At 31.9% G+C, this 16,630-nt stretch overlaps 2 protein-coding genes across 11 annotated transcripts; both read right to left on the bottom strand.

The window, feature by feature from the left end:
* Nucleotides 1-25: 25 nt before the first annotated feature.
* On the bottom strand, nucleotides 26-5,521 carry LOC139808925 (retinol-binding protein pinta-like). 9 transcript variants are annotated; one of them, XM_071771457.1, is made up of 8 exons: nucleotides 5,381-5,521; nucleotides 4,632-4,861; nucleotides 3,294-3,453; nucleotides 2,944-3,046; nucleotides 2,481-2,850; nucleotides 2,265-2,417; nucleotides 1,952-2,043; nucleotides 26-164 (listed from the first exon to the last, which is right to left on the bottom strand). In XM_071771457.1, exons 2-7 carry the CDS (start codon nucleotides 4,801-4,803, stop codon nucleotides 1,964-1,966), a joined length of 1,038 nt encoding a protein of 345 aa, XP_071627558.1. In that variant the 5' UTR covers nucleotides 4,804-4,861; nucleotides 5,381-5,521; the 3' UTR covers nucleotides 26-164; nucleotides 1,952-1,963. The 9 variants fall into 9 exon arrangements, 7 of the variants coding, with proteins under 7 accessions (XP_071627558.1, XP_071627559.1, XP_071627553.1 ...); XR_011730976.1 differs by lacking the exon at nucleotides 26-164 and adding an exon at nucleotides 1,330-1,799 and having other exon boundaries at nucleotides 1,897-2,043; XM_071771458.1 differs by lacking the exon at nucleotides 26-164 and adding an exon at nucleotides 1,330-1,799.
* A 434-nt stretch (nucleotides 5,522-5,955) lies between these two features.
* On the bottom strand, nucleotides 5,956-11,532 carry LOC139808922 (retinol-binding protein pinta-like). Of its 2 annotated transcripts, XR_011730975.1 has the most exons (7): nucleotides 11,270-11,532; nucleotides 9,983-10,195; nucleotides 9,039-9,198; nucleotides 8,616-8,721; nucleotides 8,137-8,503; nucleotides 6,359-6,521; nucleotides 5,956-6,247 (listed from the first exon to the last, which is right to left on the bottom strand). XR_011730975.1 is itself a non-coding variant. In XM_071771446.1 (6 exons), exons 1-6 carry the CDS (start codon nucleotides 11,445-11,447, stop codon nucleotides 6,448-6,450), a joined length of 1,098 nt encoding a protein of 365 aa, XP_071627547.1. In that variant the 5' UTR covers nucleotides 11,448-11,532; the 3' UTR covers nucleotides 5,956-6,447. The 2 variants fall into 2 exon arrangements, 1 of the variants encoding a protein (XP_071627547.1); XM_071771446.1 differs by having other exon boundaries at nucleotides 5,956-6,521.
* Between the last annotated feature and the right edge of the window lie 5,098 nt (nucleotides 11,533-16,630).

The following is a 16,630-nucleotide window of genomic DNA, read 5'->3' as shown; positions in this document are numbered from 1 at the left end:
ATAAGAAAAGAAAGTTATTGAAAATTTATCTATTATTAAAAAGATCTCTTCAGTCAGATCTTGTGGAGCATGAGGCATAACACTGCCACTGCAAGTGCTCGCCATCGCGACGTTAGTGAACGTTGGTGAACCCGAAGTCTCGCCCACCGGGGAGAGACTCGTGTCTGCAAATAGAGTAAGTGCACTGTCACACGTAAGATAAAACAAATGCCAAATGCAACAATGTTTAATGCAATGTGTAATTATGTATCACGACAAATAACACGGAACAAGTCTGCGCTGTATGCAGAGAGCTCTATTGAATCAACTGCGATAATCAGAAATTGTGCCATTTGCAGCCGACCATGATTCGGTTTGATGACCTTGATAGACACTTGATATATACTTCAAGTTATCCCCGATATTTCTACTTATTCTCGAGCGGCGCATAAAAACTTTAATTTCTAAATTCATTACAATGTAACACGCATTAGATCTTCTAAAAATAGAATGCATATATAAAACAAACTTATATTAAAAAATTATAGTTATATTATTACTTATAAATTAAGCATATAAGATTAATAAGTTAAAATATAAGTCTAATTTCTAATTAAAGAGTTAAAATAATGTAAATAAAAATGAGTTCTAAGTAGTGAGTAAAATGAATTTCTTTTCTTATTCTTTTAATTTAGGAATGCAAAGAATTTTAATTAAACGCTTAATTTTATACATCCGCTCTCGTACACTATGCTCTCAAGTATCTCTCTCCGCAATGGAAGAAAGAGAGAAATAATTTAGTTTTCCCCGAAACATAAAACTGAATCTAATTAGGTATATTTTGTTTGCGCAAATATTCCGCACATTCAAAAATTTACGTACAAAAATCAACGCCATCTACGAAGTAGAGACGCGGTGATGATTCTAATAAATACTTGATACTTATCCTTGAGAGAATAAGTCGCGAAAAAAATTTTAAATTCTATATTCTTTACATTACGATTTTAATATTTTAAATAAAATGCATGTGTGCTGAAATTATATTAAAAGATTATAGTTATATCATTGCTTTCTAATTGCACGTATAAAACAAATAAATTAAAAAACCTGATGTTTACAATTAAAACGATAAGGCGATTTAAAAAAATAATTTGTAAGTTACAAACGAGCATGGAACGAGTTTCTCTTATTTACATAATTTAAGAATATATAAATATTTTATGAATCGAACCTTCGAACACATCCGCTCTTCTGCGTCACGTTAACTGAAAGGACGCTTGCGTAACGCTTGCATAACGAAAGAGAAGGAGAACGATTTATTCTTTTCGGTAAAAGGCAAAATAAAGTATGGCCAAGGTAAACTACTTTATTATTCGGTTAAAGTAAAACTAAACGATTTATTTTATATCAAAATAAAAAAAATTATAATTACATTGTTACTTATAAAGTATGGATATATCTAATGTTTACAGTTAAAAAGGTAAATATAAAACAATGTAAGAAAAATGAGTTCTAAGTTGCAAAGCGAGTAGAGCGAATTTATCTTCTTATTCTCCTAATTTAAGAATGCAGAAAATATGAACTTTAAGCTTAATTTTATACATCTGCATACATTATACTCTTAGAGTATGCTCTGCACAATGAAAAAAAAAAGAGAAAAAATTTATTTTCCTTACAACACACCCGTGAAGAACACAACGAAGCCCGGCATACATTTGGTAAAAGAAAATCAAGCTCGCTAAAAGCAAACGTTCTCTGGCGTTGCTAAGCTTTTAAAAATCCCCGTAATCGTCTTTAAAAAAAAGTCCACCTATAAAACCCTTAAAAATTTCATATTACCGATAAGTCTATTTGCGCAGAAAGAGAAAAAGGAAGATAATTATTTATATCTCAAAACACATAACAGACAAAACTTACGAGCTATATAACGATCATAAGTACATCTATACATGCGTGTTAAAAAAGCAAGTACTTTTTGTTGATTCTAGAGCTTTGTAATGATTTCCTCATTCTCCTCATTCGCAAGGCAGACGTGATCGTCGTCGACCAGCTTCTTCCAGCGTTCTATAAAAGTAAGTATTTACATTACATATATTGAAAGATACACATATTACAATTAGATAAACAATTAACAAACTTTTAGTTAATGTATGACTTGTTGGAATTATTGCAATCTTGGAAGCAATGTGAGAAATTAATTTTCTCTTTGACACATATTTGCTTAATAAGTTACATTCTTTCATTAAACGCGTTACATTTATTGCATTCTAATTTACCGCAATTACCTGTTAATACTTGAATGGTACCATCAGTACCGTCATATTCGATGTTAGCTGGATTATCCTTCAAACGGTTCTGCATGTAGTGTTTTGAAATGATTTTGTCGTCCTCATTCAAAAGCGAGTCGCGATTCTCCTCGATCAGTTTCTTCCAGTATTCTGCAAAAATAAGTATTTACTTTACATATATTGAATTATTACATTCTGATTTATCGCAATTACCTGTTAATTCTTGGATTGTACCATCAGTGCCGCCACTTTCGACGGGCAAGATGTTGGCTGGAATATCCTTCAAACAGTTATGCATCATACTGTCTGAGTAGACATTGAATCTGTTCTTCAACTTCTCAGTCATGAAAGATTTTAAAATCGCCGCAGTAATATCGTAGATTAACGGGGCATTAAACATGTTAATTAATTTGACGCTCATGGGATAGTTCTGCCATAAACGAACCGAATTCTTTAAAATGTAGGGTCGGTATTGAGCAATGTGACGTACAGTTGAATTGGCCAAATCTATGAACAATGTGTAGCCATATATGGATGCCGCGGGATAATGTTTTATCGCCGTTTCCAACGCCATCAAAAAGATCTGAAAAGATTGTTCGTCGAGAAACAATATACAAATTAAAAATATGTCATGGTGACGACATCCGATATAAATCGAGTATAGTTTTATATTGACCTTAGCCAGGTTTGATAATTCATGTCTTGTCGGGTCATATATGATGCGCACAAGCATAACTAATCTTCCTTGATCATCCGGATTCCGCAGAGGCAAACAAAAACTAAACGTAAATAAAGCATTTCAGATTTCTCGAAAATTTATGAAATTTCATTCTACTATAATCGGATAATCCGCAATGCGTTGTGTATAAGATAATAATAGTGGAGTAGAAGAGAGAATTTTTTTTAATTATAAAAAATAAAACATTTTATTATATGTCGATCTAGGTTACGTAAAAGATTCACTGCAAAATCTCACGAAACCACGAACTCCAATAAACTCTTATACTCCGAAAAAGTGATAGTTACCCCATATCAAGCAGCTCTTGCAGTTCTGGAAGCAATGGATCCTTATTCATGTACCATTCTGGTACGTCGGATCGTTGTTTGTAATAGCTTTGAATCTTGATCTTGGTTTTCTCAAGATTAAATTTGCAAACCCTCAAAAATCGCAGGATAAGGAAGTCATCTGTGTACAGATTAAAGATTCATTTTAAATGAAAAGTTACTTAAAACAGTATACTAAATCTATTATCATTAATATTAGAAATACATACATAGAGCAGTAATTTTAGGAATAAATTGTATTATCTTTTTAACAGAAAACATTAAAGATCTGTTTTATTAGGCTACATTCTAAGAAACAAAAAAAAATTATTGTTTAATCATTTGATAACTTCTGCCTCTAATGGAATTAAATTTAGTTATTAATTTTGTTATATTCCAATTTATTTAATATCAATTTAGTCGTATTTAAATTTAGTCATATTTTTGAATTTATATCGTTATATATTTTTCATGTGTACTTAATTTTGTTTGAACAGCTGTACAAATGTAGCAAGTTTCACATCTCTTATCTAAAATGGTATATAATCAAAGTATTAAACTTCACATATATTATGCATAGCAGTCAAGGTGCCATGCATCAAAAGGAAGTAGCCAGAAATTCAAATTAATGATTTGCAATTTAATGAAAGACTGACGCAATATCGACTAAAAAATTCAAGAGTTGTAAGCACAGTTGAATGGCAAAAAATAATATCAGATAAGTTATGGAAATTGACAATGTAATTGCTGTGCATGCATAATGATAGGATCACTCGTGTGAACTTTGTTTATAGTGTCTAATTATTTCTGAGTATATTGCAATCTTGATTGAGTTGGTGATCTTAGAATTTTTTACTTTACTTTTAATTGGCCGTTACAGAATATGTATCGGCCTATTCAGAATCCAAATAATTTAATCAACATATTTTACGTAATATGTTTACATTTACGTAAAATATGTTAATTAAATTATTTTGATTCTCTATACTTTACGAATAAAATTGTTTATATAATTATTAAATTTTATTCTTTGTCAATCAATATTTATAGTGAATCGATGTAATGAAGCGATCTTTGTGGTGAAACTATTTACACTACAAAGTAACAATATAAATTAATAGCAGATGTAACAATTAATAACATATAAGTTAATTTAGTGTATATTATATTCTTTATTTTTAATGGAATAAGTTATCGAAATTTGCTAATATTACATTGACGCGGATTTCGCTTTATCGCTGCGGAATTAATAAGCTATAATTGAATTTTAACTAGCGATATTTCAAAGCGTGCGTTACATATGGGACTGCTGTTTTTTACCGAATTGTCCGCGCAAATCATCGTTCTCCTGGATCCAGTGTCTGATCTCAGCGATGCAGCTCTCTCTATTCTTGTCGGTCTCGTTCAACTGTGACGCTGCATATAACTTGTCGTCGTTGGACAGCTTTTTCCAAGCGTGATCCAGGACGCTATCGCTGCAACTGCTCGCCATCACGACGGTAGTGAACGCTGGTGAACGTTTCACGGAGTTCCGTCACCGCGAAGAGACACTGCGTGTACAATGTACAAGTCACAATTACTACGTTTACGCGAGCGTTACTTCTGTAGTAACTTACGATAATTCACTCGTTTACGCGAAGAAATTATCGTAAGTTACGACAGAAGTAACGCTCGCGTAAACGTAGTAAATGGCACACCTGTAACGAACGACGCGCGATCAACAGGCAATATATATAAACGCGATTATATTAACAGTGCACAAGAACATGCTTTTTGGAATTTACGTGGTCTTTAATAAAGTCAGCTTCAGTGATAATATTACGTGCGCCTAGCTCTGACACGCGCACGACCAACTTCTTCTTCTTCTTTTATATCAATATGGCCTGTCAGCAATACTGCTCTATATATAGCCAGGGCAAACCACTTGTCGTAAAATAGCCGTAAGGCGTGTCTTAAAAACCACTTGTCGTCAATAGCCGTAATGGCGTCGTAATAAAAATGCGATATAATAAAAACACAATGCAGACAGTAACAGTCGCTATAGTTTAAAAAAAAAAAATTTTCCTTACGGACAAAACACGTCCGAACTGATCCGTGCCCGTTGCGGCTCTACCGCGCACGACCAACGATAAACACAGTAGTAGCAGATAGTACGATGAACAACGTGTGCGCTTTGGTGGGCTCTTGATAATTTCAGCGACGACTCAGTAGCCAGAAAACGCGCCATCTACGAAGTAGAGACGTGATATGGTGAACGTGATGGATACTTTTGGCACTTATCTTCGAGAGAATGAGCCACGCGAAGACACATTCTATTAAATGGAATCCGTATGAGCTAAACTTATAATAAAAAATTATAGTTATATAATTGCTTTCAAACTGCACGTATAAAATAAGTAAATTAAGATAACTGATGTTTATAGTTAAAACAATAAAATGATTTAAATAAAATAATATTTAAGTTACAAGCGAGTAAAACAAGTTCCTCTTCTTATTCACATATAACTTAAGAATATAGTATAGAAAATTTGTATATAAATCTTACATCCACCCTTCTGTATTGCGCTTCCGGCAAGAATCTTTTGCGTAACGAAAGAGAAGAAAAATGATTTAATTTCTGCGGTGAAGGGAAAAATCACGTACAGCCTGGTAAACCACCTTTATTTGGAAAAATAAAACCAAATGTGTTACAAGATTATACCGTACATATTCTACTATTATTAAACCTTTGTAAAAGTCGCCGGTAAATCTTTCCTGATAAAGAAATCGCACGCGATACTTTAATGCTTGTCGCATAAAAAAATAAACCCGTTTCTGCAACGAGTAACATTTTATCTTTATTAATAGCTGATACCGTCGTTTCAGTGACGTTATACTATCGTGACGATAGTAAAACGCGGGACATGTGATTGCGAATTAAGAAAGCGCATTTTGACCTGCAATTTAACGAGCAACTAATGATATATAAAGAAAATTGACAGGCATGCGCTTTAAACTTTATATGATTTCTAGTATCATATTAGCGATAAATCAGCATCAACAATCACGATGTATAATTAGTTCGGTAACAAATGCATTGAAGTGTGCGCAAAGAACAAATATTTTCTTCTGATTTTGAAGCTACTGCTCCGAAATGTTATTCGATTCTATCATTCTCATCATTATGCGTAAGCCAGCCGCTATTTTCTTCAATTAATTTCTTCCAATATTCTGCAAAAAAAAATGTTTATATTACACATATTCAATTAAATGTGTATGGAAATCTGCACAAGGGCTTCATATATATTTTAAAATCTGAAAAACTCTTAGCATTTAGTAATTACCCACATAGCACAAAACTCAACAGAAATGTTTCAGAAACATTTCAAAGTTTCTAAATAACACTAAAACGTCATTGGTACATCTAAAAAACGTAACGTATAGAAACATAACATTTAAAACGTTTACGTAATGTTCATGAAAAGGTTTCTACATATAGCTGAAATAATATGTACAATGGAAGTACTGCCGATATTCATATAGGTCTAAAAAATTCAAAAAGAAATTCTTTACTAAACATCGAAGGAAAAAAGTACATCATCCGATAAAAGCTAATTTAAAATTATCATTTTGATACATGACTTTTAAGTAACAGACTTTTAAGAACGTTTTTGTCCTCTGTGTTTTAAGAAAATATTGTTTTATTCTTAACGTTCTTATTCCTTAATATTTTTTATTTCTTAATATTCGTAATGTGTTTTATTTTCTTACTTATCATAAAGTGATATTTTATGTGCAATGATAATTATATTTAATATTTTTATACATTAAGAAACTGTTTTTTTTTGTTGTAATATTCTATTCATTACATATTTAAAATTATATACTTAACGGTTTATACTTATTGTCTTATAATAAAACCCTTTTTGAAAATATTTTGTTCTTGTCTTTTGCAATTATAAATTTATATACTTGCATTACAAAATAAACCGGTGAAGAAAGGAATAATATTAAATATTTAATTGATCTATTTTTCTATATTTTTAAAAAATATTTTTAAAAATTCTTCTATATATCTTTTAAAAAATAATCTTGCAACTTTATTTAAATACAAAATAATAAAGTACGATATTATTTTTTGTTAACTTGGTCAGCCACCTTTCAATTCGGGACTGAATATCGAACAAAAATATACATAAAGTAAAATCTAATAAAATTAACTTAATAAACTTAATATAACTTTATATAGGATCCCTTCAGAGAAATGGGAGAACTTTAAAAAGATAGCCTCAAATATGGAATAAATGAGATTGTATATAATTAAGTACATGCAAGAACAAAAATGCAAGAACAAAATGTTTATGCAATCAAATACAATTTATTTTGTGGTTTAACATGTCCTCTCATTTATCTAACAATTTTAATTATCCTACTATATGTTCAAATATCTTTGAAGCGTATGTAATAATTGCCAGATATCTCTATATGCAACGTCTCTCTACGTACTCAAAATGTTTTGCAAAACATCTCAGAGATGGTAGCAAAATCTCTAGGAGATGTCTGTGCAACCTTTCATAAAGATCTTTGTGACAATATAGCGGACATTTTCACGTATCTATTTTGTAAGACATATATGAGACATTTGTGAGATCTTTTTTGTAACGCTTTGCGAAGGTCTCTGAAAGATATTTGTTGAGTTTTCTGCTGTGTGGGTATCGCCTTCACGATTGCTCGCCTTAACTGAGAGAGGTTTATCCCTTTTTTTCGGCAATAGTTTCTTAATAACATCTTTTATCGTCCACTAAGCGCGTCAAATTTATTCCGCGTTTAAATTTATCAAAATTACCTGTTAATTCCTGGATTGTGCCATCATTGCCGCCATATTCGACAGGCAAAATCTCAGCGGGAATATCTTTGAAACGGTCGGGCGTATGTGAATAGACATTAAATCTATTCTTTATCTTCTCAGTCATGAATGATTTAAGAATCCCCACAATAACATCGAAAAATGCCGGGGCGTTAAATAAGTTAATCGTCTGGTATCTCATAGGATAGCAGCTTTGCCACGTGTGGATCAAATTCATTAATATATAGGGTCGCAATTGAAGAATGTGGCGTATAGTTGGATTGACCACATCTATAAACGATGCGCAACCGTACACAGATGCTGCGGGATAATATTTCATTGCTACTTCCGTCACCATCATACCAATCTAAAAAAAAATCGTCCGTCGGAAAATAATGAATAACAATGAAAAATACTTCAGTGTGATATGACGACGTTGGCCATAAATCATTCGAGCACCATATTATTTTAATTTTTACCTTAGCTATATCTGATATTTTGTGTTTTGTCGGATCATGCCGAGTGCCGCGTAGAATAATAACCAATCTTCCTTGACTATCTGGCTTTCGCAAAGGCAAAACTATTCTAAACGTGAATAAATAATTTTAGAATATCTTTCGAAAAAATCAAAATACCTTTTAATTTAAATAATGCATTTAGTATTTTCGAAATTTTTCAATAAAATATTCTTCTTATTATTAGAATATAATAGAAACAAAAAAAGAAAGTTACCAATAATTCATCTTTAATTTTATGCAAGATGTTATTTTTAAAATTGAAGCTACAATTATTGAAGGGTTCTGTTATGTATCCGAAATAGATAAAGTAGATTAAAAAATAATAAAAAACAAAATTAGATTAATTATACTGTTCTATTAATTATACGAAATACTGTTCGTTACCCCAAATCAAGCAGTTCCTGCAGTTCTGGTCGAAATGGATCTCTATTCATGTACCATTCTGGTAAGTCGGATTGTTGCTTATAATAGTTTCGTATCCTGATCTTAGTTTTCTCAAGATTGAACTTGCATACTCTCGAAAATCGCAGGATAAGAAAGTCATCTGTGTACACATTAAAGAGTCCCTTTAACTAAAAGGCTATAATTGAAGCAGTACTAAATCAGGAATTATAAATTATCCTTACTACTATATAAAGGGAAAAAGTTCGTTTGTTCCATTGTTCAGGGTAATCTTAGAAACTTTTGAAACAATTTCAAAAATCTTTACATTGATGGATAGCTTATATCTTCCTGTGCGACATAGGCTATGTGCCATTGTGCTACAAACTAAATTAAAAAAATTTAAAAAGCTTACAAAGAGGAAGCTATAAAAATTTACAATAAAAAATGGGGATTCAAATTGTAATAACATTGCACAAATAAAGTTTTTTAAAAAAATATGAACGGGCAAAGCCCCGGGTAACCAGCTAGTATTTTATAAATGCGTGCATGGGGTAAAGGGATTTTTGATTAATAGAAGATTTAAATAAAGTTTTGAGAAACATTTTGGCTTACAAAATGGCGAAATGTAATAGCGCGATAACAAACTTTGTCATGTAGGTCTTTTATATCGAGTTACTATATTTTTCATTATTTATTATTATTTGCCGAGAAACTTTCATATCATTTTCAATTTTCTCTTCGTTATAAGTTAGACACAAATTGTTACATTATTTTTCGTTTTTTTTTGTTACACGATCAAGAATGAATTCAACGATGTACGTGTCTGACGTGAATGTCCGGCGTAATGTCATGTCAACGTCAATTGAAGATGAATGCGTTATACTGCCCAAGTAGCGAGCCGTAATTGAATATCAACACGCCCGTAGGACCGCTGTTATATTTACCGATTCGTATGCGCAGTTCGTCCTCGATCCAGCGTCTGACTTCCGCGACAACGTTCTCTCTCGTCTCGTCGGTCTCGTTCAAATATGCCGCTGCATATCTTTTATCCTCTCCAGTCAGCTCTTGTGGAACACACTCGCTGCAAGTGCTCGCCATCGCGACGTTAGTGAACGTTGGTGAACGCGAAGCCTCGCCCACCGGGAAGATACTCGTATCTGCAAATAGCGTAGATGCACTGTCACGCGTAAGATAAGACAAATGGCAAATGCAACAATGTTTAATGTAATGTGTAATTATGTATCACGACAAATAACACGGATCAACTCTGCGCTGTATGCATGAGAGCTTAGAAATTATTGAATCAACTGCGACAATCAGAAATTGCGCCATCTGCAGCCGACCATGATTCGGTTTGATGACCTTAATATAGACACTTGATTGATACTCTCTACTTATTCCCGAGCGGCGCAAAAAAACTTTAATTTCTAAATTCATTACAATGTAACAGGCATTAGATCTTCTAAAAATAGAATGCATATAAAACAAACTTATATTAAAAACCTATAGTTATACTATTACTTATAAATTAAGCATATAAAATTAATAAATTAAAATATAAGTCTAATTTCTAGTTAAAGAGTTAAAATAATGTAAATAAAAATGAATTCTAAGTAGTGAGTAAAATGAATTTCTTTTCTCATTCTTTTAATTTAGGGATGCAAAGAATTTTAATTAAACGCTTAATTTCATACATTCGCTCTCGTACACTATGCTTTCAAGTATCTCTTTCTGCAATGGAAGAAAAAGAGAAATAATTTAGTTTACCCCGAAACATAAAACTGAATCTAATTAGGTGTATTTTGCTTGCGCAAATATTCCGCGCATTCAAAAACTTGCGCACCAAAATTATTATATTACGCACATTTTTCTTCTAAATGTAGATATTCTTTCTTGCTTCTTTGACTAATTCAATCGCTAATAGAAAAACTGCTTGATTAAAAAAATATTGAAATACAATATTGCGAGAACGAACTATATTATAAAAAATTTCTATTCAGTAACTATTCACTATTACTTATTGGACATGTTTACTCTCACTTCTCTTTTCGCCAACAAAGTTAAACGCCACTTATTACATTTTTTTTTTTTTTTTTTTTTTTAAGTGAATATATATCAGATGTCACGTCACAATTCCGCGGATTGAAGGTGACTTCTTTTTATCTTTGGAATTAATTAATCATAATTGAATTTCAACACGATATTTCACGTGGGATCGTTGTACGTTTTACCATTTTGTGCATGTAAGTCTTCCTTCTCCTTGATCCAGCGTTTAATTTCCGCGAGGGCGTTCGCTCTAGTCTCATCAGTCTCGTTCAAATATGTCGCTGCATATAACTTATCCGCGCTGGCCAGCTTTTGCTGAGCGTAACACTCTACACTGTCGTCGTGTTCACTTGCATTTGCCATCGTAATACCACGAGATGCTTTGTTCGCTCTGGAGGATAATTTACGACTGCGAGCCGCAGAGATACTCTGCCCCGCACACGATCAACAATAAGCATGATCAGCAAATTACACAGTGAACATCGCGTGTTCTTTCAGGATTTAGATGTTATGAAATCATTTCAGCTATGAATCAACTCAATCGCGCCATCTACGAAGTAAAGACGCGGTAATGATTCTAATGGATACTTGGTACTTATCCTCGAGAGAATAAGTCGCGAAGAAATGTTAAATTTTATATTCTTTACATTACGCTTTTAATCTTTTAAGTAAAATGCATATGTGCTGAAATTGTATTAAAAGATTATAGTTATATCATTGCTTTCTAGTTGCACATATAAAATAAATTAATTAAGAAACCTGATGTTTATAGTTAAAACGATAAGGCGATTTTAAAAAATAATTTGTAAGTTACAAGCGAGTGGAACGAATTTCTCTTCTTATTCACATAATTTGAGAATATAGAAAATTTTTATGAATTATACCTTCGAACACATCCACTTTTCTGCATCACACTAACGGCAAGGGTCGCTTGCGTAACGAAAGAGAAGAAGAAGGATTAATTTTCGTCGGTAAAAGGCAAAATAAATATGGCAGGAACACTTTTTTCGTTAAGAAACTTTTTTTATATAATAAAAATCTGTTTATAGGATCAAATTAAACTCAATTTTAAGTAATTTTTAACGATTCCATAGGTCGCCACTGCTCCTACTCAATATGCGTAGTTAATTTAACTAAAACAATGTTAATTTGACTAACAAAGAAACCTCGCGAACTCCGTAGTTGATGGGTATAAAGAACCAAACAAGTTTAATAATCCATTCAAGTGTATCATCAACTGTGGAATTAATGCACGCTGTCCGTCACATCCTTCACTCGTATAACTACTATTTATATTCTGTTTACTTTATACGATAATTATGTGCAATTTTTGATAATAATCTTTCGTAACTTAAGAAATGGAAAAACACGTTCTATCAAGCGAAATAATCATAATTTCTGTATACAAAATAAAAACAAAACCAAATAAATGACAAAATAAAATCAATATTTTATATAAAAAAAAGTTAATAATTTCTCGCAATTTAAATTCAGAATGAATTGAAATAAAACAAACTTAACCATTTAATTGTGTAGATTAAATTGACAAAAAAAAACCCTAAAACTAAAATAATTTATAAAACACACACACGCACGCACACACAGGTGAATAAATTTAGAAATTTTTAGTTGGCGCTAAAATTACAATATTGTTTAAAGAATTATAAGTACATTCAGAATAAAAGTATCTTTATTTTACAATTTTATAATATTAAATAACGCAACAGATATTTTTTTATATAAGACATGCAAAAATAAATATATTTTTGAAAAAAATATTCGTTGCGGTTAAATACACATACGTGTTCTTATTACAAAACTTTTTACACATGTAGGGGGGAGGGGTAAAAAGATGAATTTAGGAATTTTTTGTTGCTGCCCAAAAACGATTCTAAAGGGTGAAACCACCCTTTATATGTAGAGCGGCTTTTTGCTTTTCTCGATATGTTTCGAAAAGTATTCAAGATATCAAAAAATATTTCAAATAAAAGTTTTATGGTATATAAAAACATCTCTATTTAACCACATTAATAAAATTTAAAAAAAAAAAACATTTTTTTCCTAATTTTTAATCACAATTTTGTTTAAAAAATTATTTTTAAAAAATATTATTAATATTGGTGAATAGAGGAGATTTTACTATAAAACTTTTATAAGAAACATTTTTTGATATCTCAAATATTTTTCGAGATATATCGAGAAAAGTAAAAACCGCTCTACATATGAGGACTGGTTTCACCCCTTAAAACCGTTTTTGGGCAGCTACAAAAAATATCTAAATTCATATTTTTACTCCCCCTACATGTGTGGGAAGTTTTATTAAAATCAGAATTTTCGAGTTCGCGAGGTTTCCTGTAAATCAATGGAGTTAAAATAATCCTATTTTGTTTTAAAATAATAAATTTTGACACACATGGTAGTTAAAAATAATAAAATGTTATCTAACTCAAGGTATTGGTCTAAAATTCTTCCTTTAACATTTAACAAGGTAAAATACTTTATTAATCGGTTAAAATAAAACTAAAGAATTTGTTTTATATAAAATTAAATACTTCCTGGCATTATTGAACCTTTGGCAGAATCGCTGATAGATCTTTCATGATAAAAAAAGTCGTACGCGATACTTTAATGCGTGTTGCATAAAGAGATAAACCTGTTTCTGCAACGAGTAGTGTGTCTTAGCTTCAAGTTGCCGTCATACAGTGACTTTGCTATCGTGACGATAGTCACACTGATGAACTCGAAGGTCCCCCGATCTCCAGGGAGGGACCGGAGGGTATATCGGATTCTTATTTACTAAAAATCCCTAATTGGATGACCTTACTCGATGTATACTATTAAGAATCTGGAATCTCTACTTCCAGGGAGGGACTCCAGGTGTCTGCAAATCACATAGACACACTGTCACGCGTGAGATAAGATAAATGCTAAATGCAATTATGTTTAGTGTTACGTAACGTGACAAATAACGCAATACAACATGCAATATACACGTCATCTTTGAAATTATCCAACTTGGTACTCAGAAATTGCGCCGAGCATGCAGTCGACTATGATTCGATTAGACGATGGATACTTCCTACTCATTCTTGAGCGATGCAAAGACACTATAATTTCTAAATGCACTACAATGTAACATGCATTTGATCGTTTATATAATAAATAAACAGAATGTACGTATAAAATAAACTTATATTTAAAAATTATATACATTGTTACTTATAAAGTACGCATATTATCTAATGTTTACAGTTAAGAAGGTAAATGTAAAACAATGTAAGGAAAATTAGTTTTAAGTTGCAAAGTAAACAGAGCAAATTTCTCTCCTAATTTACATAATTTAAGAATGCAGAAAATTTTTGAAAACTTAATTTTATACATCCGCTCTCGTGCATTATGCTCTCAAGTCCTCTCTGCGCAGTGAAAGAAAAAGAGAAACTTTCTTTTTCTTTACCGAAAACACCAAGTAAAGGGTAAAACAATTAAACAAAGCGCGACCTTATATATTTAGCAAAAGAAAACTGAATGTTCTATAAAAGTTAACGTTTTCTAACGTTATTGAGCCTTTGGGAAGACCTCTCCGTCCTCTCCATACCTAGCGAAAAGAAATCACGCGCATTGCAATGTTCAAATGTATAACGCATAAAGAGAATAGCCCGAATCTGCAGCCTTTGTTGATAACCGACGCAGTTATCGTTACAGTGACTTCACTCGTGATAATAAGCTCGAAACTTGCATCTGCAAATCGCGGCGCATTATAATGCGCGATGCGCGGTTAAAAATAAACAATATCGATAGCACTCTTTCCTTACAGAAATTTAATACTGGAAGTGATTATTTGGCTAGTGATTAATTATTTATTTTGAGTATTAAAAGCATTAAAAACAGTGCTTTTAATACTAAAAATAAGTAATTAATCACTTGCCAAATAATCACTTATAGTATATTAAATTTCTGTAAGGGTTTGGTATATGATATTTCTTATCATTATGTATATTAAGCTATAGATCAAAATACGGCGCTTAAGAGTAAAGTGCATTAAAGAAATTAATTTCTCGCATTATTACAGCATCAGAATGTTCTCTAAATTATTTGCTCTCAAGATATCCAAGTCTCGAATTTTTTGCTCGCGAAATAACTTTAAAAAATTTATATTTTATTAAACATCACAGACGCGCGCTTTGCGCGTGCTATTTATAGCTTTGACATTACACACAACTGTAAAAATATACGATGACAGCTACTCATGAAGTAAGCGCACCGAGAAAACCAATCGGCATCGCAGAAAAGCGACAACAATAAACTTCGATAGATTCAAGTATTTACTTTACATACCTTTTTTAGAGAGGGATGATGACTCATTATATAATTATGTTTCCCTCTCTAAAAAAAAACGTGCAAAGTCGATACTAGAATATATTGCGGTTATTGTTGCCTCTTTTCCGCGATGCCGACTGGTTCTCTCGCTGCGCTTACTTCATTTGCACCTATCATCGTATATTTTGACAGTTTTGTATATCAAAGGGTTAATTATTCCTGTAACTAATAGAGATATAGAAAAAATAAATATATTGTAATGTAATAGTAATGTATTTTATTTTTTTTATATCCCCATTAGTTACAGGAATAATTTTTTGCTTTGACTTATGTATATGTTGTTTTTTACAATGGCGTGGCAGCTTATTCTTATGCTATCCAGCCTTTTGTAACTTTTTAATAGTGTGAGCAAAAAAATTATTCTTACAAGCAAAAAATAGCAAATAATTTTGGTATTATTACTTTTTGCTTTGACTTATGTATATGTTTTTTTTACAATGGCTGGATAGCTCATTCTTAATTTTTTAATAGCTGGAGCAAAAAAATGATTTTTGCAAGCAAAAAATAGCAAATAATTTTGGTATTATTAACTTTTTGCTTTGACTTATGTTTTTTTTTTACAATGGCTGGATAGCTTAATCTTAATTTCACATAAGTGATATTTCAATGAATCACGTGAAACTGACGTTGTTTTTACTGATGCGCGCATCAAGTCGTCGTTCTCCTCGACTCGGCGTCTGATCTCCGCGATGGAGTTCTCTCTAGTCTCGTCGGTCTCGTTCAAATGTGCGTCACTGCATATAACTTGTCATCGTTGGTCAGCTTTTGCAAAGCGTAACACTCTACACTGTCGTCGTGGCCACTCGCGTTCGCCATCGTAACACCGCGAGAAGCTTCAAACGCTTCGGAAGAATTCGCGTCTGCGAGTAGTCGAAATGCTCTGACACGGGCATTAACGATAAACAATAAACACTGTCAGCAGTCAACACAGTGAACTGCACGTTCGTGGAATCTAGATGTTATGAAATTATTTCAACAATAAATCAGTAATTAAAAATTGCATCTACAAAGAATAGACGCAGTGTGGTGAACTTAACTTGGCATCTATATATTTTCAAGAGAATGAGCCGCGAAGATAAATTAATTTCTAAATTCTTTACATTATATTATTACGCTTTTATTCTATTAAATTAAATAAAATGCGTATGAGCTAAAATTATATTAAAAGA

This window comes from Temnothorax longispinosus, chromosome 2, assembly GCF_030848805.1.
Source record: "Temnothorax longispinosus isolate EJ_2023e chromosome 2, Tlon_JGU_v1, whole genome shotgun sequence".
Classification (NCBI taxonomy): domain Eukaryota; kingdom Metazoa; phylum Arthropoda; class Insecta; order Hymenoptera; family Formicidae; genus Temnothorax; species Temnothorax longispinosus.
Note: the sequence above shows the minus strand (reverse complement) of the source record. Positions and strands in the feature narration are given on the sequence as shown.